The sequence below is a fragment of the Eimeria necatrix genome, genomic scaffold (genome assembly GCF_000499385.1).
Source record: "Eimeria necatrix Houghton genomic scaffold, Enh_scaff65, whole genome shotgun sequence".
In the NCBI taxonomy this organism is placed as follows: Eukaryota; Apicomplexa; class Conoidasida; order Eucoccidiorida; family Eimeriidae; genus Eimeria; species Eimeria necatrix.
In genome coordinates this window covers 4,159-28,524 of record NW_013651719.1, presented here as the reverse complement: position 1 = coordinate 28,524, position 24,366 = coordinate 4,159, and the positions used below count along the sequence as shown (strand labels likewise).

The 24,366-nt window shown below is 50.2% G+C and overlaps 7 protein-coding genes across 7 annotated transcripts; 3 read left to right on the top strand and 4 right to left on the bottom strand.

Moving 5' to 3' along the window:
* Positions 1 to 868: 868 nt before the first annotated feature.
* Positions 869 to 3,392, bottom strand: ENH_00069030 (hypothetical protein, conserved; the record flags this gene model as incomplete). The annotated part of the gene is made up of 8 exons (XM_013577426.1): positions 869 to 1,488; positions 1,682 to 1,740; positions 1,869 to 1,945; positions 2,062 to 2,176; positions 2,322 to 2,585; positions 2,776 to 2,915; positions 3,023 to 3,130; positions 3,288 to 3,392. The coding sequence occupies 8 exons, from the start codon at positions 3,390 to 3,392 to the stop codon at positions 869 to 871; spliced, it is 1,488 nt and encodes a 495-aa protein (XP_013432880.1).
* A 1,408-nt stretch (positions 3,393 to 4,800) lies between these two features.
* ENH_00069020 (hypothetical protein, conserved) lies at positions 4,801 to 7,982 on the bottom strand (the record flags this gene model as incomplete). Its single annotated transcript, XM_013577425.1, has 6 exons — positions 4,801 to 4,953; positions 5,112 to 5,270; positions 5,440 to 5,544; positions 5,708 to 5,807; positions 6,044 to 6,779; positions 7,460 to 7,982. 6 exons carry the CDS (start codon positions 7,980 to 7,982, stop codon positions 4,801 to 4,803), a joined length of 1,776 nt encoding a protein of 591 aa, XP_013432879.1.
* Positions 7,983 to 13,202: 5,220 nt separating this feature from the next.
* ENH_00069010 (hypothetical protein, conserved) lies at positions 13,203 to 13,826 on the top strand (the record flags this gene model as incomplete). Its single annotated transcript, XM_013577424.1, has 1 exon — positions 13,203 to 13,826. One exon carries the CDS (start codon positions 13,203 to 13,205, stop codon positions 13,824 to 13,826), a length of 624 nt encoding a protein of 207 aa, XP_013432878.1.
* Positions 13,827 to 14,876: 1,050 nt separating this feature from the next.
* ENH_00069000 (hypothetical protein) lies at positions 14,877 to 15,815 on the bottom strand (the record flags this gene model as incomplete). The annotated part of the gene is made up of 1 exon (XM_013577423.1): positions 14,877 to 15,815. One exon carries the CDS (start codon positions 15,813 to 15,815, stop codon positions 14,877 to 14,879), a length of 939 nt encoding a protein of 312 aa, XP_013432877.1.
* A 425-nt stretch (positions 15,816 to 16,240) lies between these two features.
* ENH_00068990 (thioredoxin, putative) lies at positions 16,241 to 17,459 on the top strand (the record flags this gene model as incomplete). Its single annotated transcript, XM_013577422.1, has 3 exons — positions 16,241 to 16,271; positions 16,902 to 16,961; positions 17,293 to 17,459. The coding sequence occupies 3 exons, from the start codon at positions 16,241 to 16,243 to the stop codon at positions 17,457 to 17,459; spliced, it is 258 nt and encodes an 85-aa protein (XP_013432876.1).
* Positions 17,460 to 18,843: 1,384 nt separating this feature from the next.
* ENH_00068980 (DNA-directed RNA polymerase II, 8.2 kDa polypeptide, putative) lies at positions 18,844 to 20,023 on the bottom strand (the record flags this gene model as incomplete). Its single annotated transcript, XM_013577421.1, has 3 exons — positions 18,844 to 18,872; positions 19,352 to 19,446; positions 19,929 to 20,023. The coding sequence occupies 3 exons, from the start codon at positions 20,021 to 20,023 to the stop codon at positions 18,844 to 18,846; spliced, it is 219 nt and encodes a 72-aa protein (XP_013432875.1).
* Positions 20,024 to 20,926: 903 nt separating this feature from the next.
* ENH_00068970 (40S ribosomal protein S27, putative) lies at positions 20,927 to 21,139 on the top strand (the record flags this gene model as incomplete). The annotated part of the gene is made up of 1 exon (XM_013577420.1): positions 20,927 to 21,139. One exon carries the CDS (start codon positions 20,927 to 20,929, stop codon positions 21,137 to 21,139), a length of 213 nt encoding a protein of 70 aa, XP_013432874.1.
* Between the last annotated feature and the right edge of the window lie 3,227 nt (positions 21,140 to 24,366).

Sequence of the window (24,366 nt, the reverse complement as noted above, 5' to 3'; positions counted from 1 at the left end):
TTGTAGTGCGCTTCCATAATGACAGTGCAAAATTTACAGGCCAACTGTTTTGTACCGTCAGTGCTGCTCGCTTTTTAATACCTCTGACTGCAGGAGACCGCTCATTTAAATTGCTCAACAGACAACAAACCTGTCTGCAGGGCACGAAAATTTGTTGAGATCTCCACTCCGACCAAACGTCCACCTCTTTTGGCAGATACGTGAAGAATAGTCTTACGCAAAGCGTCTTAGGTCACTAGACAGTATGCCCACACATTCTAAAGGACTATGGGGTGCATGATGCTGCAGATTCCTCTCAGCATCAAACACGACCGAGTGATAATGTGCATTAAGCTTTTGCAGGTTCTAACTGCATGTTGTCCATTTTGCATAATGATCACGTGAGTTTCCATTCTATCCACTGCAGGCAGACTACAGCGAACTACTAAGACAGGCCTGTAGAGCACTCAGGCCGCTCGTGGTAGTTTTTCCATGGGAACTACCAATGTAAGTAACATTGTTCACAGTGCAGAAGCCTCATGGTGACTTCTCAAATGTGAACAAACTGCTGTTGCAAGTTGCCTGGCTGCTACAGGCCTGAGAGTCGGGCACAAGGCTCTGGCACATATTTTTGTAAAAAAGACAATAATTGATGAGGAGTGGTCTTTCGCACTCCTGGGTAAATAGGGTCGTCTCCCCTTTGCTAACTAACTGTCAGAAGCTTCTCCCAAGCAAACAGGAGCATTTGCTCCCGCAGCTTTAGCTATCCTTTGCCTGATGGCTGACATCGTGAAATTCGAAGAGCTGCAGATTGTGCTAAATTTTGTACGCTCTGATCCGAAGGTCACGTCGCCTAATCTTTCTGCTTACCCTGTATAAAAGCTACGGCTCAGCCCCAGAAGAATGTCTGGTCTATCCCTGGCACCGGGCTGTCGTCATTGGATTCAATGCTCCAAGCACGCTTGTGGGGAGTTGCATTTGCTGCGCACGGGTCTTCGGCAGCAGGCGGCAACGCAAAGCCCACATCTGGCTCCCCTGCGTCGGCCCGAAGCTGGCTTGTCTTATCTGAAGGCTTCGTCGTTGCCTCCGCGAGGCTTGCAGCACGATCGACCACTTTATTTTGGTCGTGGGCAGAGTTGTCAGTTGGACTTTGCTTCTGTGTTTCGTCATGGCTGCCGCCATACGGCACTCCGGAAGCCTCCACAGAAGCACCTGGAACGGCTTTACCGAGACTACTAACGTTTTCAACTTCGCCTTCAGTGCTATTCTTTGGATCTGCAGCTTCATCAACTGACTTAGCCTCGGGTGCTGAGTCTTTTAGATGCAACGCGCTCTGCGATGGGTCCGCTGAAGGGGCTGCTTCTTTGGCGGGAGCCTCGCTGGTTTGCTCCTTCCCACTATTACTTGTCCCCGGAGATTCCTTCTCAGCAGAGCCTTCAGCGCTTCCTGCTTGATCAGATAAGCTCACAACGCTACGTTCGTGAGACAGCGCCTTGTCGCCAAGAGAACCTGAATGGGCACAAGCTTCTGAGAGGGGCAAATGTAATCAGGCTTGTACTTTCCAGAAGCGTGCTTCAAAAGCCATGAAGCAGCGCAGTCAGTGCTTGAGTAGAATATCAGCTCAGGAACCTTCACTGTCACTTGTGTGTGAAAGGCTGCTACTTCGTAAGTTAGCCAGAGCAGTCGTCTACATGCAACGTACTTCCGTCATCCTGCTGGCTTGAACTGTTCTTTTTCAGTCGGTAGCACTTGCACTTGCAGCTGAAGTACACATTCAAGCTCTTGCATTTCATAGCACTTAAAGGTTTCCATGCTACTCCAGCGGCGCTGCATTCTCCAGCAATTCCCACGTAGTTCTACGAAGAGAATGAATAGAATGACAAGCTGACCTTTTAGATGATGGACGAGGGTTCTTCAGGCCGTCTTCTCTTGTAAGTATAGAAATGTCCAAATAATGAGGAAGACCCTGAGAGACAGTACCCAGCGTACACCTGTGTCTTTATTCTACGACGCAAACGCCTTGAAAAGCATTCATTGCAAAATCCACTCCCTCTTGTGATGTGGGAGCCATGGCGCCCGCACCTTCATTCCAGCATCCAGTTCGCGCACGATGTATGGAAAAACGATAAGTTCTTCAGCCTTCCCCAGTTCTTCCCACCGTTCACAGTTTGTATCTAGGTTCTTAAGCATCTCAGCGCTGCAAAGAACAATCGCAATCAGAAACTTTCAGATGGTGATGGTGGTCCTACTGCACAGCTGGAGAGCGTAAGTGCACATGGAACCTATCTCCCCTGCACCCTTTCTTGCTCGGGGTGTGGTCGCAAATTCTAAAGCACACTCACATCGGCTTCTTCTGGTCATCAATGGCATGCAGCTCTGCGAAAAGAGGCCGTACGACGTGACGCAGGAAGCCAACCTGGCTTTTCGCCAGTTGTGAATGCGTTTCTCGGTCGCAAAGAGGCGATATCGTCCGCCCGAGGCGAGCCTCCTCATCTCCTTGAAGATAAAACTCTGTCGTTGCTCTAGCTGTCCACTCAAAATGCTGTTTCCACCCCAAGGCGCCGTGCCCAATGTCTGATGCTCGGATGCACAACTCCACTGCAAGCCTGGGCGCACTGACAGCCAAGACTGTCCCAAAATTCAACCAAGTTTAAAGCAATATTATCTTGAATATGCAAACAAAAGGACATCTTCAACGAAACCTTCTGGGCGCTAAATCGTCGCTTATTCGCAAACTCGCATGTGCGATGTCCCATCTGCATGCTCATCCTTGCTCCATGTCAGAGTGCTCCTTACCATCGATCGTCGTCGTTCCTTCTGAAATTAAACTGGTCAGATTCCCGGATCGTGCGAAAGCGATTCAAAAATTCAAAGTGTGTCCTCATGTCCGTTGCTAATATTAAGTCAATAATCTTAGAACGCACCTCTCGAACCTCCTAGCAGCGAAAAGATAGACAAAACCATGCAAACAACGCCCAGTGTTGTTACCACCTACAAAGGTTATTTTCAAGCTACACGGAAACACTGCACAAGCAGTACTTACTGCGTCCGACAAGAGGGTGAACAGGTTGCAGCTGGGGTCAGCAAGAACACGAAAAGTTAGTGATGAGTGGAAATTCTCGAGTACCGAGGCATCATTGTACAATATGCTCTAAGAACAAAAATGGCAATGGTGAGAAAACAGGACGAAGTACGCTGGCCTCGGAGCATCATGCACTGCCCTCGAAAAAGTACCCCTTTGTGAAGCCGTGCTGCAGTGAAGGCACGGTGTCTTACGTTCTTAGTTTTGCGCTACACTACACACATACCAGTGGCGACATTTCGGCCACGAAAAAGTTGTTATTTCGGCCAGGGTGGCCGACGTCGTGGCATAATCCTGCCACAAGACAAGAGCCAACACCAAGTGCGTTCATTCTGAAGGCGCAGCAACGCAATCGCACCCAAAGCGTCACCTGCATTTGTAGCTACCATTTGTGGCTCCACAAAGATTGACACAATAAAATGCTATCCCCTCAAATTCTTCACAAGCTTCATTTCGGTAGCTCGCGGTTTAATAGTTCAAATTCTGCTGCTTCTTAGTGCGCGTCCAGGAGGGTGTAGGAGCTGCTTTTTGGAGCACTGACTCCCTAAAGATTCCGAGCGTTCTGCATAGCAGACTCATGCTGTGCGCCACCTGAATAAAAGATGCAACCAACCCATACGACATTTTAGGGATGTCTGCACTGCGCTGTAGTGTTCCCCAGTTGCAAGCTATAACAGAAAGCTCGCTGACTAAGACGGCCATGCGAAGCTTGAAGTCATCAGCTAGTAACCAGTTGCAAGGTTTCCAAAATTCAAAAGGGGGGTCCATAATTCGGAAAAATAATGAAAACGCGTTGAGCTCACCAGTGTTCCATGCTTAGCATTGTGGTATGGCTGCTTCTGATACAGTGCATCAATTTGCACCAAAAAGTTTCGAAGCACCACGTCTTCGCATCCCCAGTCGGCTGCAACACGGGCTAAAAGGGCGGTTCCCGCATCCAGCAAAACACTTGATCGTCCATCTGAATGGGACCTCTCAAACTGCTCACAAACTGCCAAAGCGCATGAAGCCCTGAAGGTCGGACCCATATTGGTGTCGCAAGAAGCATGAACCCTAAAATATGTTCCCACTGAACCCGAGAGCCTTAATGGACGGCCTCTTGAGTGTGAGCAGCCAGTGCCTGTGGTGCGTGGACTGCTGTGCAGTCAAGTAGTCAAGCCCTTGAAAGCTTTTGCAACTGCAGCGACTCTAATTATGCTGCCAGAAGGTTAAAATATTCCGCTTTTTGTCGTGAATGTGTTGCTTTGTGAGCATGCCCTCGCCGCGAAAAATGCAAAATGTGTGTTGCGTACCTCCAGGGGATCAAATCCCAAATCGATTCCCACAACTGGGAGCAGCAGCGCCGCCTGAAGCAAAGGCAAGAGTATTTAAGAAAGGCGTTCACACGCTCGACGTCTCAATATTATTAACGCCAGAAGTATAGCTGACGAAAGCAACCTGGCAGAAAGACAGGGTTTCCACGTGACAGCAACGATTCTCAAATTATTTGGCAGCGAACAACAAGGCGCATCGAGTAATGGACACTACTAGTTGGATGACACCGGAATGGAAATGTTCAAAAATTAAAAAAATTTAGCCACTGCAGCGCTCACATTATGAGCTTCCATTTCACCTGCAGGAATCATGGACTGTCCAGCGCGTGAGTGGACATCCGAAGTTCCTGAACCGCGCCACAGCCAAGAGCAGAGGCGTTCACTCTTCTAGTCGAGAGCAGCGTAAATGTCACAGTAAAAAGTGTTCTACCCAATTAGTTCTTTGTGTATTGTGTACAAACCTTGGCCAAATTTTCCTCCTACTCTACTGTTCCCCCCAACAGTGCTAGAGATGGCGCTTTCGGCATTCAGCAAATTCCGCGCCTGAGACCCTCCGATGTTAAACGCCTTGATAAAGCTCTGTTGGGCAAAACACAGCTGCGCATTTCCGTCATTAGAATAAGGTCATGCAATAATTGCAGATACAAACGACGGTGGAAAATATACAGCCGCAGCAATTGCGCGAAGGCGTTTCGACTCGCAGAACAGCGTCAATTTGAGCCGCAGTTGACGCCCACCTCATCTTTCAGATCCTCGTCAACATTGGTAATATAAAGATTCTTGCAAGTTGAAAAGATAAATAGGCTCTCTTGAACAAGGGTGAGTGCTTGGGAGACTCCTGCTGCTACGTCGAATTTGCCAGAATTTGCTTTCATGTCAGTCAAGATTTCCAAAGCCTGCATCAAATTGAACACATGAACGCTCCCACTACTCTAAAACTACAGTTATACCTGCAGACAAAAAATGAAGGGCCAATCTTCAGCGCCAAAGGACCTGTTTGAAACCTTGTTCAGCACTTCAAAGTACGCTCAAAATTTCCATAGAATTTATCAAGGGCAAGTTCACCTGGTTCAAGTTGGAGCGAATATCATCAAGGGCGCTGCTGCTGCCTGCCGCCTTCTGCGCCCTCCTCCTAATGTTCAAGAGGTTGGCAACAGCACGTTTCATCGACTGGCAAACACAAGCATGTAAAAGGAGAGAGTATCCTCAGTTAGCAGGCCTGAAATCTATTCAAATGTACTTCTGCAGACGTTGGCATCTGGATATCTCTTAACTGGCGATGCTGCCGTAGAAAGCTCATGAGCTTCTGGAAATACGCAAGGATTTGTCCTACCAGCCATTCGAAAAAGAGACCTCGCCTTCGCAGTTCCATTGGGTACGAGCCTACAAACCCTGCAGCTGATATTGTGCAGATGCACACTATCGTCGCTGTGCTGCACGCACAATACCGAGCAGTGAACTTTAATACCCGGCATTTTTTGTTAGTGCAAGAGAGCCGGGCTGACTCGACTGTGCTGAAATTTGACAAGCGAGAAGACTTGAAAATCTGGAGATATCTACTTCCAATTTACAGTGACGATGGCGCCAGGTCTTAAGGTACAGAACTTCTCTGAATTTGAGCGCATGAAGTGCCTTCAATTGCAGACGGCTCTTTGGACGTCAGTCTCACTTAGGAAGAAGTGTTTCTGGGAGCTGGGTCGCGCCGTAAATGAAGGGAATCGTTCCAAGTATTGTGTTCAGTCCCTGGATCCTTGATACAATGAAGAAGCGCGTAGGCGATAGGACATCAAACAGGACATAAATGATAAGAATGGTGGATTGAAACGATATTCCCATGAAGAGCTCGTTAAAGAGCACAACAAAATGGTAAACGGAAGAATCTTTCTTATCTGGAGGATCCTCGGAGTCGAAGCTCATGCCGAACAGCTCGCTTACGGAGGGAGCAAACTTGACGAAATTTTCTTGTGTGTACAGTGAAGATTTCCACCATAGAACGAGCACGCAGTGCACTACTACAGCAGAAGTTGCAATGAAGTAGGATGTATACTCCAGATACCCCTTAACATACGGAATGCGGTAGGAAAAGGCGTAGGACAAACAGAAAATTGTGCAGCACACAAAAAATGTTATGGAGGACCGAAATACAAACACATCATGTGCGAAAACCCCCGCGTGCCACGCCATTGTATACAATATAATGTCGACTACAACGAGAAAAGACGCGAACAGGCCCGCCAAAACATTGCGAAACCGCGCTGTCCTTTCTTGGTTATAGGCAAACTCTTTCTCCATCGATTTGTCCGTGTAGCGCAATGGACACAATGTGAGGCTTTCTCGGGACCCTTTGTTCTGAGCTGCGAGAATGACATGGGACGCTTTTACATCCGGATTGTCTTTCCGCTTGCCTATACCAAAACCATCACAGAGCACATGGCACACTTGGTGCATGAATATGATTTGAGTTCGTTGCATGAATTGGATCTGTTGCTAGTTTTTACTTCGTTTCTCTTTCAAAAGCCCCCTATGCCTATATTTGATTCTTTGTTCATACGCCCCCTATGCTTAAACTGCTGGCATGTCACCCGGTTCTGAATGGGCTGTTTGCACTCACGCAGCTCGGCTTGGTTCGCCTGTGTCTCCTCTCTAAGGATGAAGGATGTTTCGCGTGTCCACACTTCACGACCCCAACTCTACGAGCAGCAGTGGCGCACAGGAAGGAAATTCGTGAGTCAGTTTCTTTTAATTTACACAAAAGTCTGCTGCGGAGGCTAAAGCTAGTAGTGCTTTAAGGTGAGCGTTGTATTCAGTCTAAATGAGGCTCTTTGGAGGCGGCAACATGCCCACGTAAACATTCCAATACACCCAAACACGTGTGCGTACGTTACGTACACAAGAAGGCCTACGCCTGTACATTGTACAAATATGTTTGCGAAAGTAGAAGCACACGAACTAATACATCCCTATTAAACATGTGTTATGTAGCATTGGGCTCATTCCTAAGAGCCTGAAACGGCCTGTACCCTCATAGTTTCTCGGCAACTTGAACAGTTGCAACAAAGGCACATTGCCTGCCGCCCCTCCGCACTGTTCGGATTCTCCTCTCCCTCCGCCACACCTCCGGCCTCCGCCATCTCATTGCTGCGGGACCCCTCGGGCCGGCCTCGATTGCCAGACCTGGCATCCTCTGCTCCGTGAGTGAGGATAGAATAGAAGATGCGCCTTTGCGCCGAAGGCAACATTTCGGCAACTGCAGGGCCCCTTGAAGAGCCCAGTTCCACAATTGTGTCTTGGCTCGAACCGCGTTCACATTGAATGCCACGGTTGAGCGCCAAATTTGCCACTGCGAGTCGGTTGGCCGCAGTGTCTTGCAATGTTTGCGGGAGCCTTCTGGGAGTGGTTTCATCTCCGCTGGGAGCTTCTCCGCCGCCGCATTCAATATCTTTGAGACTGACAAGATCCTCAGCTCCTGGATGTGCCGTGTTTGAGCTGGACTTCTGAATAGGAATTAACATACGCCTCTTCGTGCCGCTTCGTCTCAGCGGACGAGTTGCCGGAGGCCCGCCAGCTGCAGCAGGGGCTGCAGCCCCTCGCGGGCGCAGCAACTCCATTTTCTGCACAGTGTGGTGTGCAGTTTTAAAGGGGAAAATGTGATCTGGCACCCTCGGAAGCGCTGCTTCACGTTATCAAAACGCTCACAGTCAGCTGCCGGTTGACGGTCATTCTATGTCATTCTCGCCGCCTTTCCCCGTTCAAAAACAGAATTTTCTCAATGTGAAAAAAACACAGAAATATAGATGGAAGGCTAGGCTAATCGAGGCGCGAGCAGCACATCCTGGTCCGCTATAAGTCAGCCGCTACAATGTCTCGACGGCAAGTGGAGCGGGTCTGTACTCACGTATGCAAGCCTCAAGCAGTTTAAGTCTCGATCAGTTTCTCTGCACATATTCTCAAAAAGTAAAAGCAGGTCCGGTTGGAGAAGCTTCACACTTTTTCTTCCTACTCTTACCATAGTCGCCAGAAGCTACAGAGCCGGCTCCAGAGTCGGGCTCTGTTATGAGCTGCACGACGGAGCTGCCTTAAAGACCACCATGATAATATTCCGCCTCTTTTGTTTATGGCATGCATTCAGAAGACATTTTTAAATGCAGTTTTCAGTTGAGGAGGCTGCCTGATGACGGATAGGCACCGGTTTCACTCCTCAACAGCTAGCGGACTCTGCAGTCCATTTCAGTAAAGAGCGAAAAGTTCAGAGGCGATTGAAATTATCAAAAATAGAAAAAGGAAGACAGAAAGATAGAGCATTGAGGACTTCATGAAAATGCTGCACTTTGGTTGCCGTTTGGTTGCTTCGTAACTCACTAAGCTGGCACACTGTGCGGCGTTGTGGGGACGAATTCAGTTACTCCACTCATTCCTGCTAGCAAAACCATCTTCCTGGGGATTATAAGCCTTAAAATTTTTCTAATATGGCTTGGATTCCACCACAGGCCAATGAGGTTTCTAGTACGCCCCTTGATCCATCATACTCATCGCATGCACCAGTCAAATTTCAATGTATGAAATTCACGTTTGGTAGCGGTATTTGCCGATAATTTAAGCTACAGTGTGGTGCCTTTCTGAACATTGCATTTAGACAAGGTGTGGCTCTCAGCGAGCGGATTAGGGAGGCGTACGAGATCGGCAGATTTTGTCTAAAGCTTCATCACTGACATATGCATCGCCTGTAACATGCTGGGCAGGTTTATGCATTTTCTTTGATATACTAGACCGTGATGCACATTACCATGAAGTTGTCTTAGCCCATGTCGCTGTACAACGCAGAGCTGTGACGATATCTACTCTCAAAAAGTTGCATGTTGGACATTTACTGGCTCGTTAAAGTTCGCTCTATTCCCCCAAAAAAACTCATAGTAGTCTTTCCGCAAAATCCCAGAAGTTACAGTTAGGTCTCAGGATTTGGGGGGTTAAGATTAATGGTTCCCGGGCAACCGACCCGAAAACATCACACTTAAGCCACTTTTAAAGTATCACTGACTTCTTCGATAGAGGCACCTGCACACCCTCAACAGTTATAGAAATGCCAGGAACTTGTGTGAAAATAGAGTTGGGTGGCACCAAGTCATTAGAGCGTGCCCATCCCGGCGCATGTGCGCCCTCCCGCTAAAGTGCCTGGACTTTGGACCAGCACCTCATTGTCAGAGCCTATTTATTACAGTACAGACTCCCGCTAATAAGGATCCAAACCCAAGTCAGTGGCATTCCCCAACTGCGCCATCCGCAGAACTCTCGTTCATGATTCCAAAGGCAAATAAACCATTTCCCCAACAAGCTTGGTCTTCCCCAGATACCAAGAGCCCGATATTTTGCGAGCCTCACGCTGTTATAATAGGTGAGGAAAGTGAGCTATTTAGACGGGACTTTTGTGCCCGTTATTTCTTTTTTCATTTTGAATTCCCTTGACGGGTCTGCATCCAGTGCATGCAGTTGCGTGCAAGACTATTCCAATTTCTGTACGGGTGCGCTCTTTCTGCACCACGATCACGTGGTAGCCAACTGTAGAGGACTTAGAAGTCTTCGTTGCCTTCGGCAAGTGCTGCTATTAGCCGGGCATTCATGTATTCACAGCTGCCAGTGTAAAGTCTTTAATGGCGAGACACTGGAGCATTGAGCCAGAAGTCTGCGGGCCTCCTTGAGCAGCTCAGTGTTCACTTACGAAGCTAAAGTTTCACTACTGGCCTCCCTCTCACTTTTCCTGCTATTTATGTTATATTAGTTTTTGTATAGCCGCTCAGCAGGGTGGGCACTTTTGTTTTTTGGAGAAGAGGATTGCAGCCGCTACCCCTGTGTTAGGCGCTTGCTGGACGACTTCACCGCTACGGAGGACTTTCTGAGGAATTAATTGACAGCGAAGCTCTCCCTTCAGCAAATCTTTGGAGTCATTCGTGCATCTGTAAAAAGTGTGAAACTTGCAATATCCTGTTTCTATTTCTCTCAGTGCGGCGGATGGCCCAAACGTGCTGATGCTCAGTGGTCACCAGCTCCGAGCTGTTACTCCGGCAGACGAGCAGGAATGTAAACGCATACCTTTTTCATTTCTTTCGTCAGCTTGGCATGCAACACGAGAAGTTCCTCTTTTGCCGACTTATCGTCTTTTGAAGTGATTATTGGCTAGGACACTCTAACAGCAAAAGATAGCGAAACGGTCGGCTCCTTGCCCTTTATGTAGACACGCAGTTCGTGACCCAACTACTCGAGCAGTTCTGGAAATTGTGTGCCGAAAAGCATCTTCCGGAAAAAGTGGGAGTGATGAACAGCAGTGGTATGTGGCAGCAAAACCCTGACGCAGAATTTTACAAGTGTCTTTTTGTTTGCATCCTTTCACTAAGGTCTGTTCATAGCCACGGAACACTGGCGCACTGGCACTGGCCCACCGCTTCTCATAGACTGTCATTTCTTCTTGCCAAGATGTCTCTTTTGTGCCCAAACTTGTCCCGTATCACCTCCGCGACCCTCATTTGGCTCCTGAGAAACTTTTTGTTGGCTCACTTTTTATACTGTTTGCTACCACCAAACGGACGGACCTGCATGAAGTTATTTCTATCATTGAACAGCAAATTATGTGCGGCAGTGTTCACTCTTTGGTGAAATGATTGGGAGGCACTGAGGAAAATAGACCATCGCCTCAGGTGCATGCACTGCGTAGCGCCTCCATGCAAGTCAGTGCCTCCGTCAGTCGTACTTTCACCTAGTCAAGACCCCCCCCATCTATAACTACCGTTCTCATTTCTCTTACTGCGCCATAGCTGTCTCTGCTTGCAACTGCTGAGTCTACAGGGTGCAAACAGCCCAAAATCGCATACAGGATAGCATGCAAGCTGTGCCCACCGCATGCAAATGGAGAGTTCCTCCCAGTGCCTCCTCCATCCGAAAATGAAAAGCAAAAAAAACAAAACAAAATGCATGCGCGGGTAACCAATACCATATTTTGAGCGAACTAAATGGAGAGGCGCGCTTTGAGCCCTCGTTTCGGAATTCATCGCGAGGCCAGCACTGGCGTACAGCTCCCACAGTAAATAAACTTTGTGAACAGGTGTTCTTCTAAATCTTAACGATAAAAGTGAGTATATGTGTGTAGTGCCTCTCCATTTTTGACTACTGACAGCCAGAGTTTGTCGCTGCTGTTGCAGTCGGGAGCCGTGCATGGGTTGCTGTTGCAGCAAGTGCTTAGACATTCCTCTGAGTGAACCAGCGCTGGTTCAGCTAATGGCAATTCCTCTTTTTGTAACATAAATGTTTTCTCGAACATCCTAAACCGCATTTCCGGGACAATAATTTGTATTTGGAATTCAATGAAATGGTTCAGCCTCTAGTTCTTATTTTGAGCAACAGAACGAATGCCTGCGCCACTTTCCCTCCACATGAGGGCCTGGTGGCTCCAACATAGCAAATTGCCCAATAAAGCCAAATAAGGTTGTGGTTTGTCTCGAAAATAATCTAACTTTGCATCTAGCAATTAACTTTTTGTTTCATGACTTGATGGTCTACAGAGCTGAAGAAGACATAGGAGTGTACTTAAGCGTGTGAGGGCCTACGGCTCTGCTCGTCCCCCACTTCATACCTAAAGAAAGCCAACTTTGGACTACCAAAAAGACTGATAGAAGAGCTCAAAGCTCAGTTGCATCTTCTGCCACTCTTGTTGTCTTAGCAGCATTTTCGAGAAGTGCAGAAGTTTGGAAATCTCCGTCAGCAGCAGCCCAAACCTGCAGAACAGCAGCAATGCTTGTAAAACTTCTTATTCATATGTGAACAGCTCGCAGGCCCCGCGCATAAGACTTTGGCAATTTAGAAAGGGATGCGCGGAAAGCCCAAGGGGGCATCTTCAGGTAGAAAGCTTTACTGAGGCTTGGCAATTCCTTTTGCATTTCCTTTTGATGTTTTATTTCTTCCACTGCAGCGACATGGGCCACAGCCCCCAGAGCCTCTGGCTGGGGCCCCTCTGCCTCTGCTGCCTGCAGCCTCGCTAGTTCTGAATGCCATGGGAAAGGGGGCCCCCGAGGGCCTCTTAGTGCAGCCTAAGGGCAGCGCCTAGCGCTGTAAACTACAAGGACTCTGCTGCTGCTGCTGCACTAGTTATCTCCCAGTGAAATGCTGCTGTTGTTGGCCACCAGAACACGCACGTGCAACAAGTCTACTTTGCAGTCTGGAGTCTGAGGCCACGGGGCATGCAAAGCCACGAAACCCAGGTCGACTTTATCACACTTCAACTTAAAAGTGAACTAGAAGTTTAATTTTCGATGATTCGCCGATGCTGAGGCTGGATTCTTTAGAGGGAGCGTTGCCGCTTGTGTATGTATCCTTGAGCGGCGCCTGAAGTTTGACCGCCCTCGTTGTTTGCTGCGAGGGACTTTGCTGCTAAGAGATCGACTTGACGATAAGTTGCTGCTGCAGAAAAGCAAGAAAGCAAGTTTTGAACGGTGGCGTGGGCAGTTGCTAGAGGTCTTCGACTGCTGCTGCTGCTGCGGCAGCGGCGAGGCTGCGGCAGTGCTCCCGCTGCGCTGCGTTGTGCGATCGGTGGAGAAAACGCCGATTTAATTTCGAGATATCGTTTAAATAGATGTTTAATTGCTGCAAAATGACGAATTAATTTTGCCAGACTAGCCGAAGGCTGTGTCTGAGCTGCTGCACGACCGCCGGCTCACCACTACCCCACGGCGACTGGCGGCTTTCCGCCTTCTGCAGCAGCTGCTGCTCAGCGCGTTCCAACTGTTTCTTTGTCTTCAGTTAATTACGCAAAACTTATTTTTGTCCTTTTATCGCAGCTAGGCCCAATGACGCGCTGCCCGTTGCTCCTCCTCCTCGCCTTTGCGCTCTGTCTTTCCTCCGCTGCCGCCGGGCGCGCGGAAGCAGCAGCAGCTGCAGCAGCAGCAGCAGCAGCAGCAGCAGACGCTGGAGAAGACCCCCCAGCCCCTGTCGCAGATGCAGGGGCGGCGGAGCCCGCCGGCGCTGACGCTGCGGTGCCGCTTCCTCCCGAGGCCGAGCCGGCGCAGCTCCCCCAGCAGCAGCAGCAGCAGCAGCAGCAGGCGGAGCTGGAGGAGGCCTACGTGGCGCTGCCGCTGCGAAAAGCCCTCAAAACCCGCGAGTTTTGGCTGCAGCGAGCTGCTGAGCTGCTGGTGATGGCCCTGACCACTTACGCAGTCTTTTGGGCCTACGGGAAGCTGGGGTGTCCGTTTAGGCGGTGGCCGCTGCGGCTGCTGGTGGAGCAGCAGCAGCGGGAAGCAGCGCCGAAGCGGCGGCAGCAGAAGCCGCCGCCGCAGCCGCAGCAGCGGCAGCAGCAGCGCGAACAGCCGCAGCAGCGGCAGCAGCAGCGTGAACAGCCGCAGCAGCGGCTGCGGCAGCAGCAGCAGCAGCTGCTGCACGAAATGGGGCTGCAAGACATCCCCCTTGACAGATGAAGCCCCTGCGGCTCGGGCCTCGCGCAAGAGACCAGCAGCATTTCAAGCTGGCTGCGGGCCCGCTGCAGCAGCTGCTGCTGCACTCGCAGCAGCAGCAGTACCTGCCGCAGCAACAGCAGCAGCTGCTGCGGCCCCCACAATTGCGCAGCAGTAACAGCAGCAGCAGCCGCTGCTGCAGCAGCAACGGCTGCAGCAACATCACAAACACTGGCTTCCGCAATAACGGCTGCGCCAGTGGCACCACAAGCTGCTGCAGCAAAGCTGCTGCAGCAACAGCAGGCGCAGGAGCAGCAGCAACAGCCGCTACAGGATAGCAGCAGCCAAAGTAGCAGCGGCAGCAGCAGCAGCAGCAGATTGAAGCAGGTTTATTTGATTCGTGAACTCTGCAGCAGGCAAGAGCGCCCCTCTGCAGAAACCCTAGCTGCCGCCCGAGAGCGCAGCAGCAGCTAGGGTTTAGGGTTTAGGGTTTAGGGTTTTGAAGGCGCGTCTTGTCTTTCGACAGCGCCCCCGTTTCTGGAGTTTAAAAGATCAGAGGAAGACCCAAAAGGCAATTTCTTTCTTCCCCCTGGGCCTCAAGTTAGGGTTTAGGGTTTAGGGTTTAGGGTTTGAGGCCTAGGGTTTGGCTCCAGCAGCACTTTGCTGCACCTCGCGGCCAACACCGTAGCTCATGACAAGTAGGAAGGCTTCTGCAACACAGCAGCAGCAGCAGCAGCAGCAGCAGCAGCAGCAACATAGCAGCAGACCCAGCATTAGATGCAGCTGCTGCAGCAGGTGCAGCAGCAGCACTTAGGGCAGCAAGCGCAGCAAGCACAGCACAGAGGGCAGTATGCGCAGCAGCAACAGCACAGAGGGCAGTAGGCGCAGCAGCAGCAAAAGCAGCAGCAGCAGCAGCAGCAGCAGCAGCAGCAGCAGGTCAAACCCTCACCAGGGCCTCGGGCCTTTTATCTTTTTTGATATTTTTTTGTCTGCTTCTCGTTTTAGTTCTTCTTTTCCCTTTTTCATTTCCTTCTTTAAACATGTGCCGAATTATTATGCGGCGCCCCCCCTTCGTCACGCCTCGGAGCTTCTGCTGCTGCTTCTGCTGCTGCTGCTGCTGCTGCTGCTGCTGCTGCTGCTCAGGAGCAGCAGCACTGTCTGCCCACCCCTGACCCATTGTGTGCTCGTCTTCCCACACACCTTCAGCACTGTCGTCGTCACCTTGCTGCTGCTGCTGCTGCTGCTGCTGCCGTGTGCCGCGCCTGCGCCGCTTGCGCTTCTGTTGCTGCTGCTGCTGCTGCTGTTGCTGCTGCTGCTGCTGCTGCTGCATGCATTCTCCCAAGCTGTTTTGCTGATCCTTGATTTCCTCCGTTTCGTCAGCCGGTCCTTCTCCTTTTGCGTTGTTTTCTTCTCTAGACGTGTCTTTATCTTTTTGCTTCTCCTTTCTTTTGCTGCTGCTGCTGTTGCTGCTGCTGTTGCTGCTGCTGCTGCTGCTGCTGTCTGGAGGCGTGTCCGCTGCTTCCGGGTGTATCGACGGCTCATCTTCTGCTTGCGTTTGAGCGCTCTGTGAGTCTCTTTTCCTTTTCTTCTTTTTCTTCTTTGCTGCAGCTGCTGCTGCCGAGAGGCAAGGCTGCTGCTCACGAGAGCGGTGCGAGTGAAGCTGCTGTCGTCCTCGGAATTCGCAGCCTCTGCTTCTTGCTGCTGCTGCTGCTGCTGCAGGAGCTTCAGGTGGCGTTCCCGGTTCTTCTGCTGCTGCGTGAGTCGCTTCTGCTGCTGCTGGAGAGTTGCTGCTGCGGCGGACGTCGCTGCAGCAGCAGCAGCCGCAGCAGCAGCGGCGCCAGCACCCTGTCTGTGTTTTCGCCGCGCTCCCTGGGCCTGGGACTGCTGCAGCTCTTGCTGCTGCTGCTGAGGGCGAGGCGCCCGCTGCTGCTGCTGCTGCTGCGGGTCTGCTGCATCCAGGAAGGGAAAGGCAACGTTGCCATCGGCAAAGTTGAATTGAACATCTGCTGCCATCTTCAACTATCAACTTCAACCCTAAACCCTAAATTGGGGTTTTTAGCCTAGAGCATTTCGGTTTCAGCTCGAGGCGAGGAGTTTTGCATCGATTAAGAAAGCTGAGGGGCCCCCCTCTGCGTTGGACCGAGTCGGGAAACGCTGCGGGGCTAGAATAGGAAAAAGCGGAGAAAAAAAGGAAAAAACAATTTGAAATATTTGTTCAAAAGCACTGAGACCTTTAACAAAGACAATTTTTTAAATGTCGAATTACCTGCAGTTTCACCCGGCGCGCAGCCACCCGCGGAGTGCACGTACAGCCCAAGCTGCTGTTCATGTGCACACGTGACGAAAGCACAATTCATTTGTTTTTATTCTTCATTTCGAGATCTTTCACTTCGAATTATCTTTATTTGGAGTTTCTTTTCGATTTTTGCGTCGCCAAGATGCCCGTCAAGCACATTAAAGGCATTGAGGGTCCGTTCAGCACCACACAGACCGAATTCAGGTTTCGCCGTTTTTCCATTTCTGCAGAATCTACTCGCCTCTGTCTTCAATTTATATCTCTTTAAACTCCATTTTTTAATTTTAATCTTCTACTTCTTCTGGAAATCGCCTGTCGCTTCGCCAGGGGGTGTGGCGCCAGAAGTTGAATAGCCTTTGGCCTCCTTCTTGAACTGCAGCTCTGCCCCAGCAGCACTTGAGTTCAGAAGACGCGAAAGATGCAAACTAATCTGCTGCTGCTGCTGCTGCAGCAGCAGCAGCAGCAGCAGATTAGTTTTCATCTTTTGCGTCTCCTCGACTCTGTCTTGCTGGTGTCAGTTGCTTCAGCTGGCTCTGCTGCTTCCGTCAAGCTTCTCAGCGCGGGGTGTCTGTACACCTGAGAGTGCTCATTTTTAATTCTGTTCTTTTCTGTCCACCGTCAGAACTGTTTAATTAGTTTATTTCGGCAGCGAACACCAGTTGGCAGCAACAGGTCTTTGAAAAGGAGTTAAAAATGAATTAAAAATGAATTAAAATGAATTTAAATTCTGTTTTGTAGCAGCAAAATGCACTTTTTGTCTTCAACTCAGCAGCAGCAAATAAGTTTGAATTGATTTGCTGCAGAGTTCGACGAGGCGATCAAAAACGGCCTCGCCATCGTCGACTTCTTCGCCACCTGGTGTGGTGAGTCCCTGCTGCTGCTGCTGCCTGTGCTGCTGCTGCTGCTGCCTGTGCTGCTGCTGCTGCCGCCTGTGCTGCTGCTGCCTGTGCTGCTGCTGCTGCTACCTGTGCTGCTGCTGCTGCTACCTGTGCTACTGCTGCGGCTACCTGTGCTGCTCTGCTACTGCCTGTGCTGCTGCTGCTCCCTGTGCTGCTGCTGCTCCCTGTGCTGCTGTTAGTGCCTGCGCTGCTGCTGCCTGCGCTACTGTTAGTGCCATTGCTGCTGCTGCTGCTGCTGCTGCTGCTGCTGCTGCTGCTAAGTATTGCCCCAGTATTGGGTCGCGTTTGTGCTTAGGGCCCTGCAAAATGATTAGGCCATTCCTCGAGGAGAAAAGCAACACCATGACCCACATCAACTTCTACGCGGTAGGCACTTTCCCCAGCAGCAGCAGCAGCTGCTGCAGCAGCAGCAGCAGCTGCTGCAGCAGCAGCAGCAGCTGCTGCTGCTGTTTGTTTGCGTAGCTCCGAGTGTGTTGCGGCTAGCTGCGAGCGAGGCAGTCGCCGCAAGAAATGCGCCCCCTTCTGCAGCGCGGCCGCAGGCGCTGCTGCCGCTACTGCTGCCGCTGCTGCCGCTGCTGCTGCTGCTGCCGCTGCTGCTGCTGCTGCTGCCGCTGCTGCTGCTGCTGCTGCTGCAGCAGCAAAGGTGAGTGGGGGGTGCGTTCAGGTGGACGTGGACGAGAACCCGGAACTCTGCGAGCGCGAGAAGGTGCAGGCAATGCCGACCTTCAAGTTGTACAAAGACGGAAAAGTGGTGGAGACAATTGTGGGAGTTTTGAAGCCGAAGTTGGAGGAGGCGCTGAACAACTTGAAGTGACGGGGTGTACGTACACCCGCGCAGCTGGGGTGTACGTACACCCCGGCGGCGGCCCCGAAGCGCAGCGGCATTTGGCTGCTGCGGCCCGCGGCGCCGGGGTGTACGTACACCGCGGCGCCCGGGGAGAGCCGCGCAACTACAGACTGCGCGCCACAAAACAATTAAAGTCATTTAACTCAAAAGAATCCGAATTTGCGAAACAAAGACAGAACGCGACACAATTAAAGTTCTTCTAATTCAAAATAATTCAAATTTGAGAAACAAAGGCAGCACCCGACCTGCCGAGCTGCAGCTGCGGTGTACGTACACCTGAGGCCGCGCGCGCATGCAGCCGCGAACGCGAGGCGCCGCTGCAGCGCCAAACCCTAAACCCTATGACGCAAACCCTAAACCCTAGAACGCAAACCCTAAACCCTACTAGAACCCAAACCCTAAACCCTAGAACGCAAACCCTAAACCCTACTAGAACCCAAACCCTAAATCCTAGAACGCAAACCCTAAACCCTACTAGAACCCAAACCCTAAATCCTAGAACGCAAACCCTAAACCCTAGAACGCAAACCCTAAACCCTTGAACGCAAACCCTAAACCCTTGAACGCAAACCCTAGATTCAGTTTGCTGCTGCTTGCGGTGTACGTACACTGCGCCCGCAAAACTAAAAAAGGAAAACGAGCAGCTGCTGTCTTCCGCTGCGCTGAGGTGTACGTACACCCCAAGCCAACACACGCCGGGTGTATGTACACCGCAGACTCTCCACCACACACCTGCTGCAACTGCTGCTGCTGCTGCAGCAACTCGAGCTACTGCCGCTGCTGCAGCAGCAAGTGCAACTGCTGCTGCCTCGATGGCAGCACCTGCTGCTGCTGCCGCTTCGTCTGCTGCTGCTGAAGGTGCAGCAGCAGCAGCAGCAAAAAGCCAATATTTGCTTCTCTTCCTTGAATCTGTCCCTGCCTCGTATTTTTCTTTTCTTCTTTTCTCCTTTTTTCTTTTCTTAATCCTTTTATCAATTTAATCTCCTGAATTCCTTCTCTTCACTGGTCCGGAAGCTTCTTCTCATAAACTGCAGCAGCAGCAGCAGCAGCAGCAGCAGCAGCAAAGCAGGGCGGGTAAATCCAGCAGGCACTTCGCCCCGGAGATGAAGCAGCAGGAATGCATGCGCGAGCCTCCAAATGTCCATTTAAATAAAACAAAAATAAATAAATTAATTAATTAAAATAAATAAATAAATAAATAATAATTAAAGCATCCATAAAGAAGCAGCGTGGAGTCGAGCAGCGCAGCTACCAGCCTCTCGAGCAAAACTTGCAGCAGCAGCAGCAGCAGCAGCAAAACTTGTAGCAGCAGCAGCAGCAAAACTTGCAGCAGCAGCAGCAAGTCAAATGATGAGAAAAGCAAAATGGAACAAATCAAAAAACAAACAAAATCCAGCAAAGAAATATAAACCCTCAAAAGGCTTAGAACGACGGCAAGAAAGCCAAACAAATTGCTGCTGCTGCTGCTGCTGCTTCTGCTGTTGCTGCTGCTGCTGCTGCTGCTTACTGTTGTAAGCCAAAAGCTTATCTATAAGATCTGCATGCGTCAAAATCATGCGGCGGCAGCAGTAGCGTTTTAGGCCCAAGTCGTCGAGGGCCACTCTGTGGCAGCAGAGAAAGAAGCAAAATAAAATAAATTAAATTAAATTAATTAAATTAAATTAAATTAAATTATATCAATTAGAATTATGAATAATAAAGGGGTTTTGAGGTCCATTTCGGGGGTATATGGAGCCAGATAGAGGCGAAAGGCTGTAAACCCTAAACCCTAAACCCTAAATCCTAAACCCTAAACTGGCGCGCGCCACTTTGAAAGTCCTAAAACCCTAAACCCTAACGAAGACCCGCCATACAACCTCCCTAAACCCTCGCTGCACAGCCTCTGAGCTGTGCTGTGGCGCAGGCAAGTCCTAGGGTTTAGGGTTTAGGGTTTAGAGTTGGGTCTGAGGGTTTAGGAAGTGCAAACTGGAGTGTGGAGTTCCATCTAGCGCCAGCCCCGAAAGTCCCTCTGCGAGCAGCCAGGGGCTGCAGTCTAGGGCTTGAGAATTAGGGTTTAGGGTTTAGGGTTTAGGGTTTAGGGTTACCCTTCGTCGACGTCGTTTTGCAGCTTCTCGACGTACTGCTCCCACAAGTGCCCAATGACGCGGCCGCAGGTGAAGCAGCGGACGGGGATAATCATATTGGAGGGAAAAGAATAAAAAGAAAATAAAATAAATAAAAAAGAATTGAAGAAAGAAGCTACGGGAGGGCCAGCCTGGGCCTTCCAGCAAGGGTTTAGGGTTTAGGGTTTCGCGGTAGGGTTTGGGGATTCGGGCGAGGGTTTTGGGCGCGGGTCGCTCCTCGGTGTCAGGGTTTGGCGCCTAGGGTTTAGGGTTTAGGGTTTGAAGCGTCGATTGTGGGCCCCCAGGAGCACGAGAGAGCGCAGAAAGGAGGCAGAAAGAAACAAAAACAGAAAAAAGGAATTTAAAACGAAAAAGAAAAGAAATGAAGGAGAGAAAACGGCAAAATGCCGGCAAGAAGCGCGGCGCTGCAGCTCCGGAAACACCGCGCAGCGTGCAGGCTTCGCCGCTCCAACTCCTCCTTTTTCCCCTTTTTTTCGGAAATAATAAAGAATTAGCAAAACTGTGGAAGAAAAAGAAGAAAAGAGAAAGTGTAATTGGTGGAAAAGCCAGTGGCGGCTGGAAAGAGCAGCTGCGCGGCGCGGAACGCCAGCGCAGCTGGGGGGGTGTTAGCAGGTGGAAAGCGGCAGTTAATTCGCCGATTCGCGAGTGTTTCGGAAGCGAAAGACAATTAAAAGTCCTCTAGCGCAAGCGCGGATTTGTAAAAGATTTGAAAGTGGAGTTTCGCGGTGGCGGCTGGGGCCGCAGCCCCGAAGCAGCGCTGCGGTGTATGTACACTGGGCTGTGGGCTGCTGCTGCGGCTGCTGCGGCGGCCGCCGCTGCCGCTGCTCCCCACAGGATTAGCGACTGCTGGTGCGTCAGTTTGTGTTTTTGGAGTTTGCGAGGGTGCAATGCAACAAAAAGTGCAAATAAGTGTCCGTTTAGCTTCTTGAATCGCGCAATTTGGCCCCCGTTTCCCGAAAATGGAAATGGATCTGCTGCACCCCGACCCCCTCGAGGAGGCCAAGAAACACAAACTCAAACGCCTCATTCCAAACCCCAAGTCCTTCTTCATGGACGTCAAGTGCCCTGGCTGTTACAGCATCGCCACTGTCTTCTCCCACGCCCAGACCGTCGTCCTCTGCGGCAGGTCAAACCCCAACCCTAAACCCCAAACCCTAAACCCTAAACCCTAAACCCTAGGCCCTCCGCTGGCGACGCCCGCTCGCCCGCAGCCGCTCTGCCACGCCGCGCCCACGAAGCAGCTTCGGGCGCGACTTCGGGACTGCCGGCTCTTTGCTGCTGCTGCTGCTGCTGCTGCTGCTGCTGCTGCTGCTGCTGTGGGCAGTGTGGCTGTGTTTTTCCTTCTTCTCTTCTGCCTCTCGAGGAGAAGTGCTGCAGCTCTTGTTTTGCTGCTGGTCTTTATTAATTATTATTTTTATTTTCATTTTTTATTTTCTTATTTTGTTTTCTTCTTATTTGCCGCCAAAGTGCCTTGCCATCCTTTTATTACTTGCTTTTAATCGCTGCAGTGCTTGCTTTCCATCCTGCTGCTGCTTCTGCTGCCTCTGCTGCTGCTGCTGCTGCTGGGGAGGGCTGGTGCAGCAAGCCGTTCTTCTTGATTATGTTTGGAGCCAAAAGGCATTTAATCTAGTTGAAAATAAATGAATAAATATATTTAATTACATTTTATTTATTTGTTTATTCATTTATTTATTTATTTATTTATTTATTTATTTATTTGTTTATTTATTTATTTGTTTTTGTCTTTGCAGCTGCAACGTGATGCTGTGCCAGCCCACTGGCGGGAAGTGCAAACTTACTGAAGGGTGCTCATTTAGAAAGAAGGTAGAGTAAATAAGGTGCAGCAGCAGCAGCTGCTGCTGCTGCTGCAGCAGCAGCAGCGGCAGTAGCAGCAGCGCGAGCTGCTGCGGCAGCAGCGCCACGCGCTGCTGCTTTTGTTTGCTTGCGGGGCGCCAGCCGTTATCTATCAAACTAAACCCTAAAACATTTTCTTTACAGCTCTTTGCCGAAACCCTAAACCCTAGTTGCTGCTGCCCAAAACCCTAGTTTGCTGCTGCTGCTGCTGCAGCCCCCAAGCTGTGGCTGCTGCCGCTGCTGCAGCTCCCAAACCGTAGTTGCTGCTGCTGCTGCAGCTCCCAAACCGTAGTTGCTGCTGCTGCTGCTGAAAGCGCAGCAGTAGTTTGCTGCTGCTGCGCGCAGCCAGCCAGCAGCAGCAGAGTGCTAGGGTTTAGGGTTTAGGGTTTGGAGGGTTTGCTGCTGCGGGCTAGAGATATTAGGGACTTTTGCCGCTGCTGCTTCCAGAACTTCAAAAAGTGGAAAGCAGAGCGAAATTGGAATTGGAGCCGCTGGGGTGTCTGTACACCCGACAAGAGAGAAGACAAAGTAAACGAAAGTTAATAAATGGATAAATAAATAAATTATTAATCTGAATATAAAACTGTTTTCAATCCCGGGGATCTGTTTAATTAATTAATTTGGTTTTCATCAAATTAAATAAAAGTTGTAATTAAATCTCCAAATAAATCTCCAAATAGGATTTAATTTTGATTTAAATAGACGCATAAGATGAGCCAAAGTTCGACTTTTTGAACTTCATTTTTTTCTGAATTTATTTTTTTCTTTTTTGCAGTTTTTCATTTCCCCTGCTGCTAGGTGTACGTACACCTCAGCTCACGCGCGCTGCAAACGGGAAGGCCGCGGATGTTTTAGCCGGACGAGGGTTTAGGGTTTAGGGTTTAGGGTTTAGGGTTTACGTTTTAGGAGGCAGGAAGCAGAACAAGCAAGCGGTGCTGCTGGAATAGGGTGTAAGGCTAGGGGTTTAGGGTTTAGTGTTTAGGGTTTGGGCTTATTATTCTCAGAAGCAGCAGTTCACGCCAGAAGTGGAAAGAGGGTTTAGAGGTTAGGGTTTAGGGTTTAGAGTTTTATTCTCTGCAGCAGCAGTTCACGCCGGAAGTGGAAAGAGGGTTTAGGGTTTAGGGTTTAGGGTTTAGGGTTCAGGGCCGCGCCGGCATGGGGTCTCAACCTCGCTTAAGCTGCCCCCTAAGTGGGGCGAATGAGCGGATTAATTGAATTGAATTTACAAAATAAAATAAAATAAAATAAAATAAATAAATTGAATTAATTAAATTGAATAAAAGAATTAAATTCCGGAACTTGTGCTGAACTACAGGACGGCCTGCGGAGCGTAAACAGCTCCGAGCTGGCTGCAGCGCCGGGGTGGCAGGGCTGCCTGTTTTGGTTTCTCGGAAGTTTTTAATTGAATAAATGAATTATTAATGATTGAATTTGTTGGAAACAAGAGTGAGCTCAGTGTCGATACAGCTGAGAAAAAGCAGCAGCGGACGCATGCGCCTGCCTGCAGCCGCGGGATGAGTTGAATCTGTACGTGCATGAATCCGCGGCGCAAAGGCTGGATCTTTCGGGTAAATTCCGCATTCTGGGCTCAAAATAAGGAGAAAAATGGAATTTAAAGTGAATTTTGAATCCAGAAGACTATTTAAAAGGCTCGAAAGCCGGCGTTTTCCCCGCGGCGTCGCCCGGGGGCTCAGCCGCCGAGCGGAGGCAGCGGCGGCGACAGTCGAATTGAGAAACAATTGGCGGCGCGCAGCAATTTCGACATTGTGACTTTGAATTTAACAGAAAAATTAAAAAGAATTTTCAATTAATTCGCAAATTCCGCCGCTTTTCAGTGTTGATCCGCGAGAGTCGGCGCCGCCGTGCGCTTTCTGTCGCCAGCTGCACGTACAGCTGGAACTGCCGCGGAATTCGCAACTTTTCTTTCTTCTTTTCTTTTCAATCTGAATTTAAATTTGTAATTTAGCTTGCAGCTGCGTTATTTTATTCTTTTTCCCCCTTTTCACCCGCAGACACGAGAATTGCTCGCCCGCATCTGCCGAAGAGCGGCCTTTGCGTTTTGCAATTTCTTCACTTTTATTTTTTTTTTGTCACTACCGCAGCAGCAACTCTTGGTAGCTCGAGCCCAGCAGAAATTTTTTTGACAGCAGCTGCAGCAGCAGCAGCAGCAGCAGCAGCAGCAGCCCCGCCGTTTCTTTTTTTTTTTCTTCTCCAGCGCCAGAGCCGCTTCAACAAGTTGCTGCCGATTTGCTGCTCGCGGGTTTTTCAATTGCGCGGCTGCCGCTGAAGCAGCAAAAGACAATATGGAGAGGGGGGTCTTCCGCTGCCGCAGCAGCAGCAGCAGCAGCAGCAGCAGCAGCAGCAGCAGCAGCAGCAGCAGCAGCAGCGGGACTTTCCTGAATGTGCCCCTAGAGCCCTTCTTTCGCATGCATGCGCAGGCAGGGCTTGGGGCTTCTCCCTTCAGTGAGCGCTGCTGCCGCTGTTTGGGCTTTGATTCATTTTCGCAGCAGCAGCGCAGCAGCAGGAGGGAGGGCTGGCTGCAGCA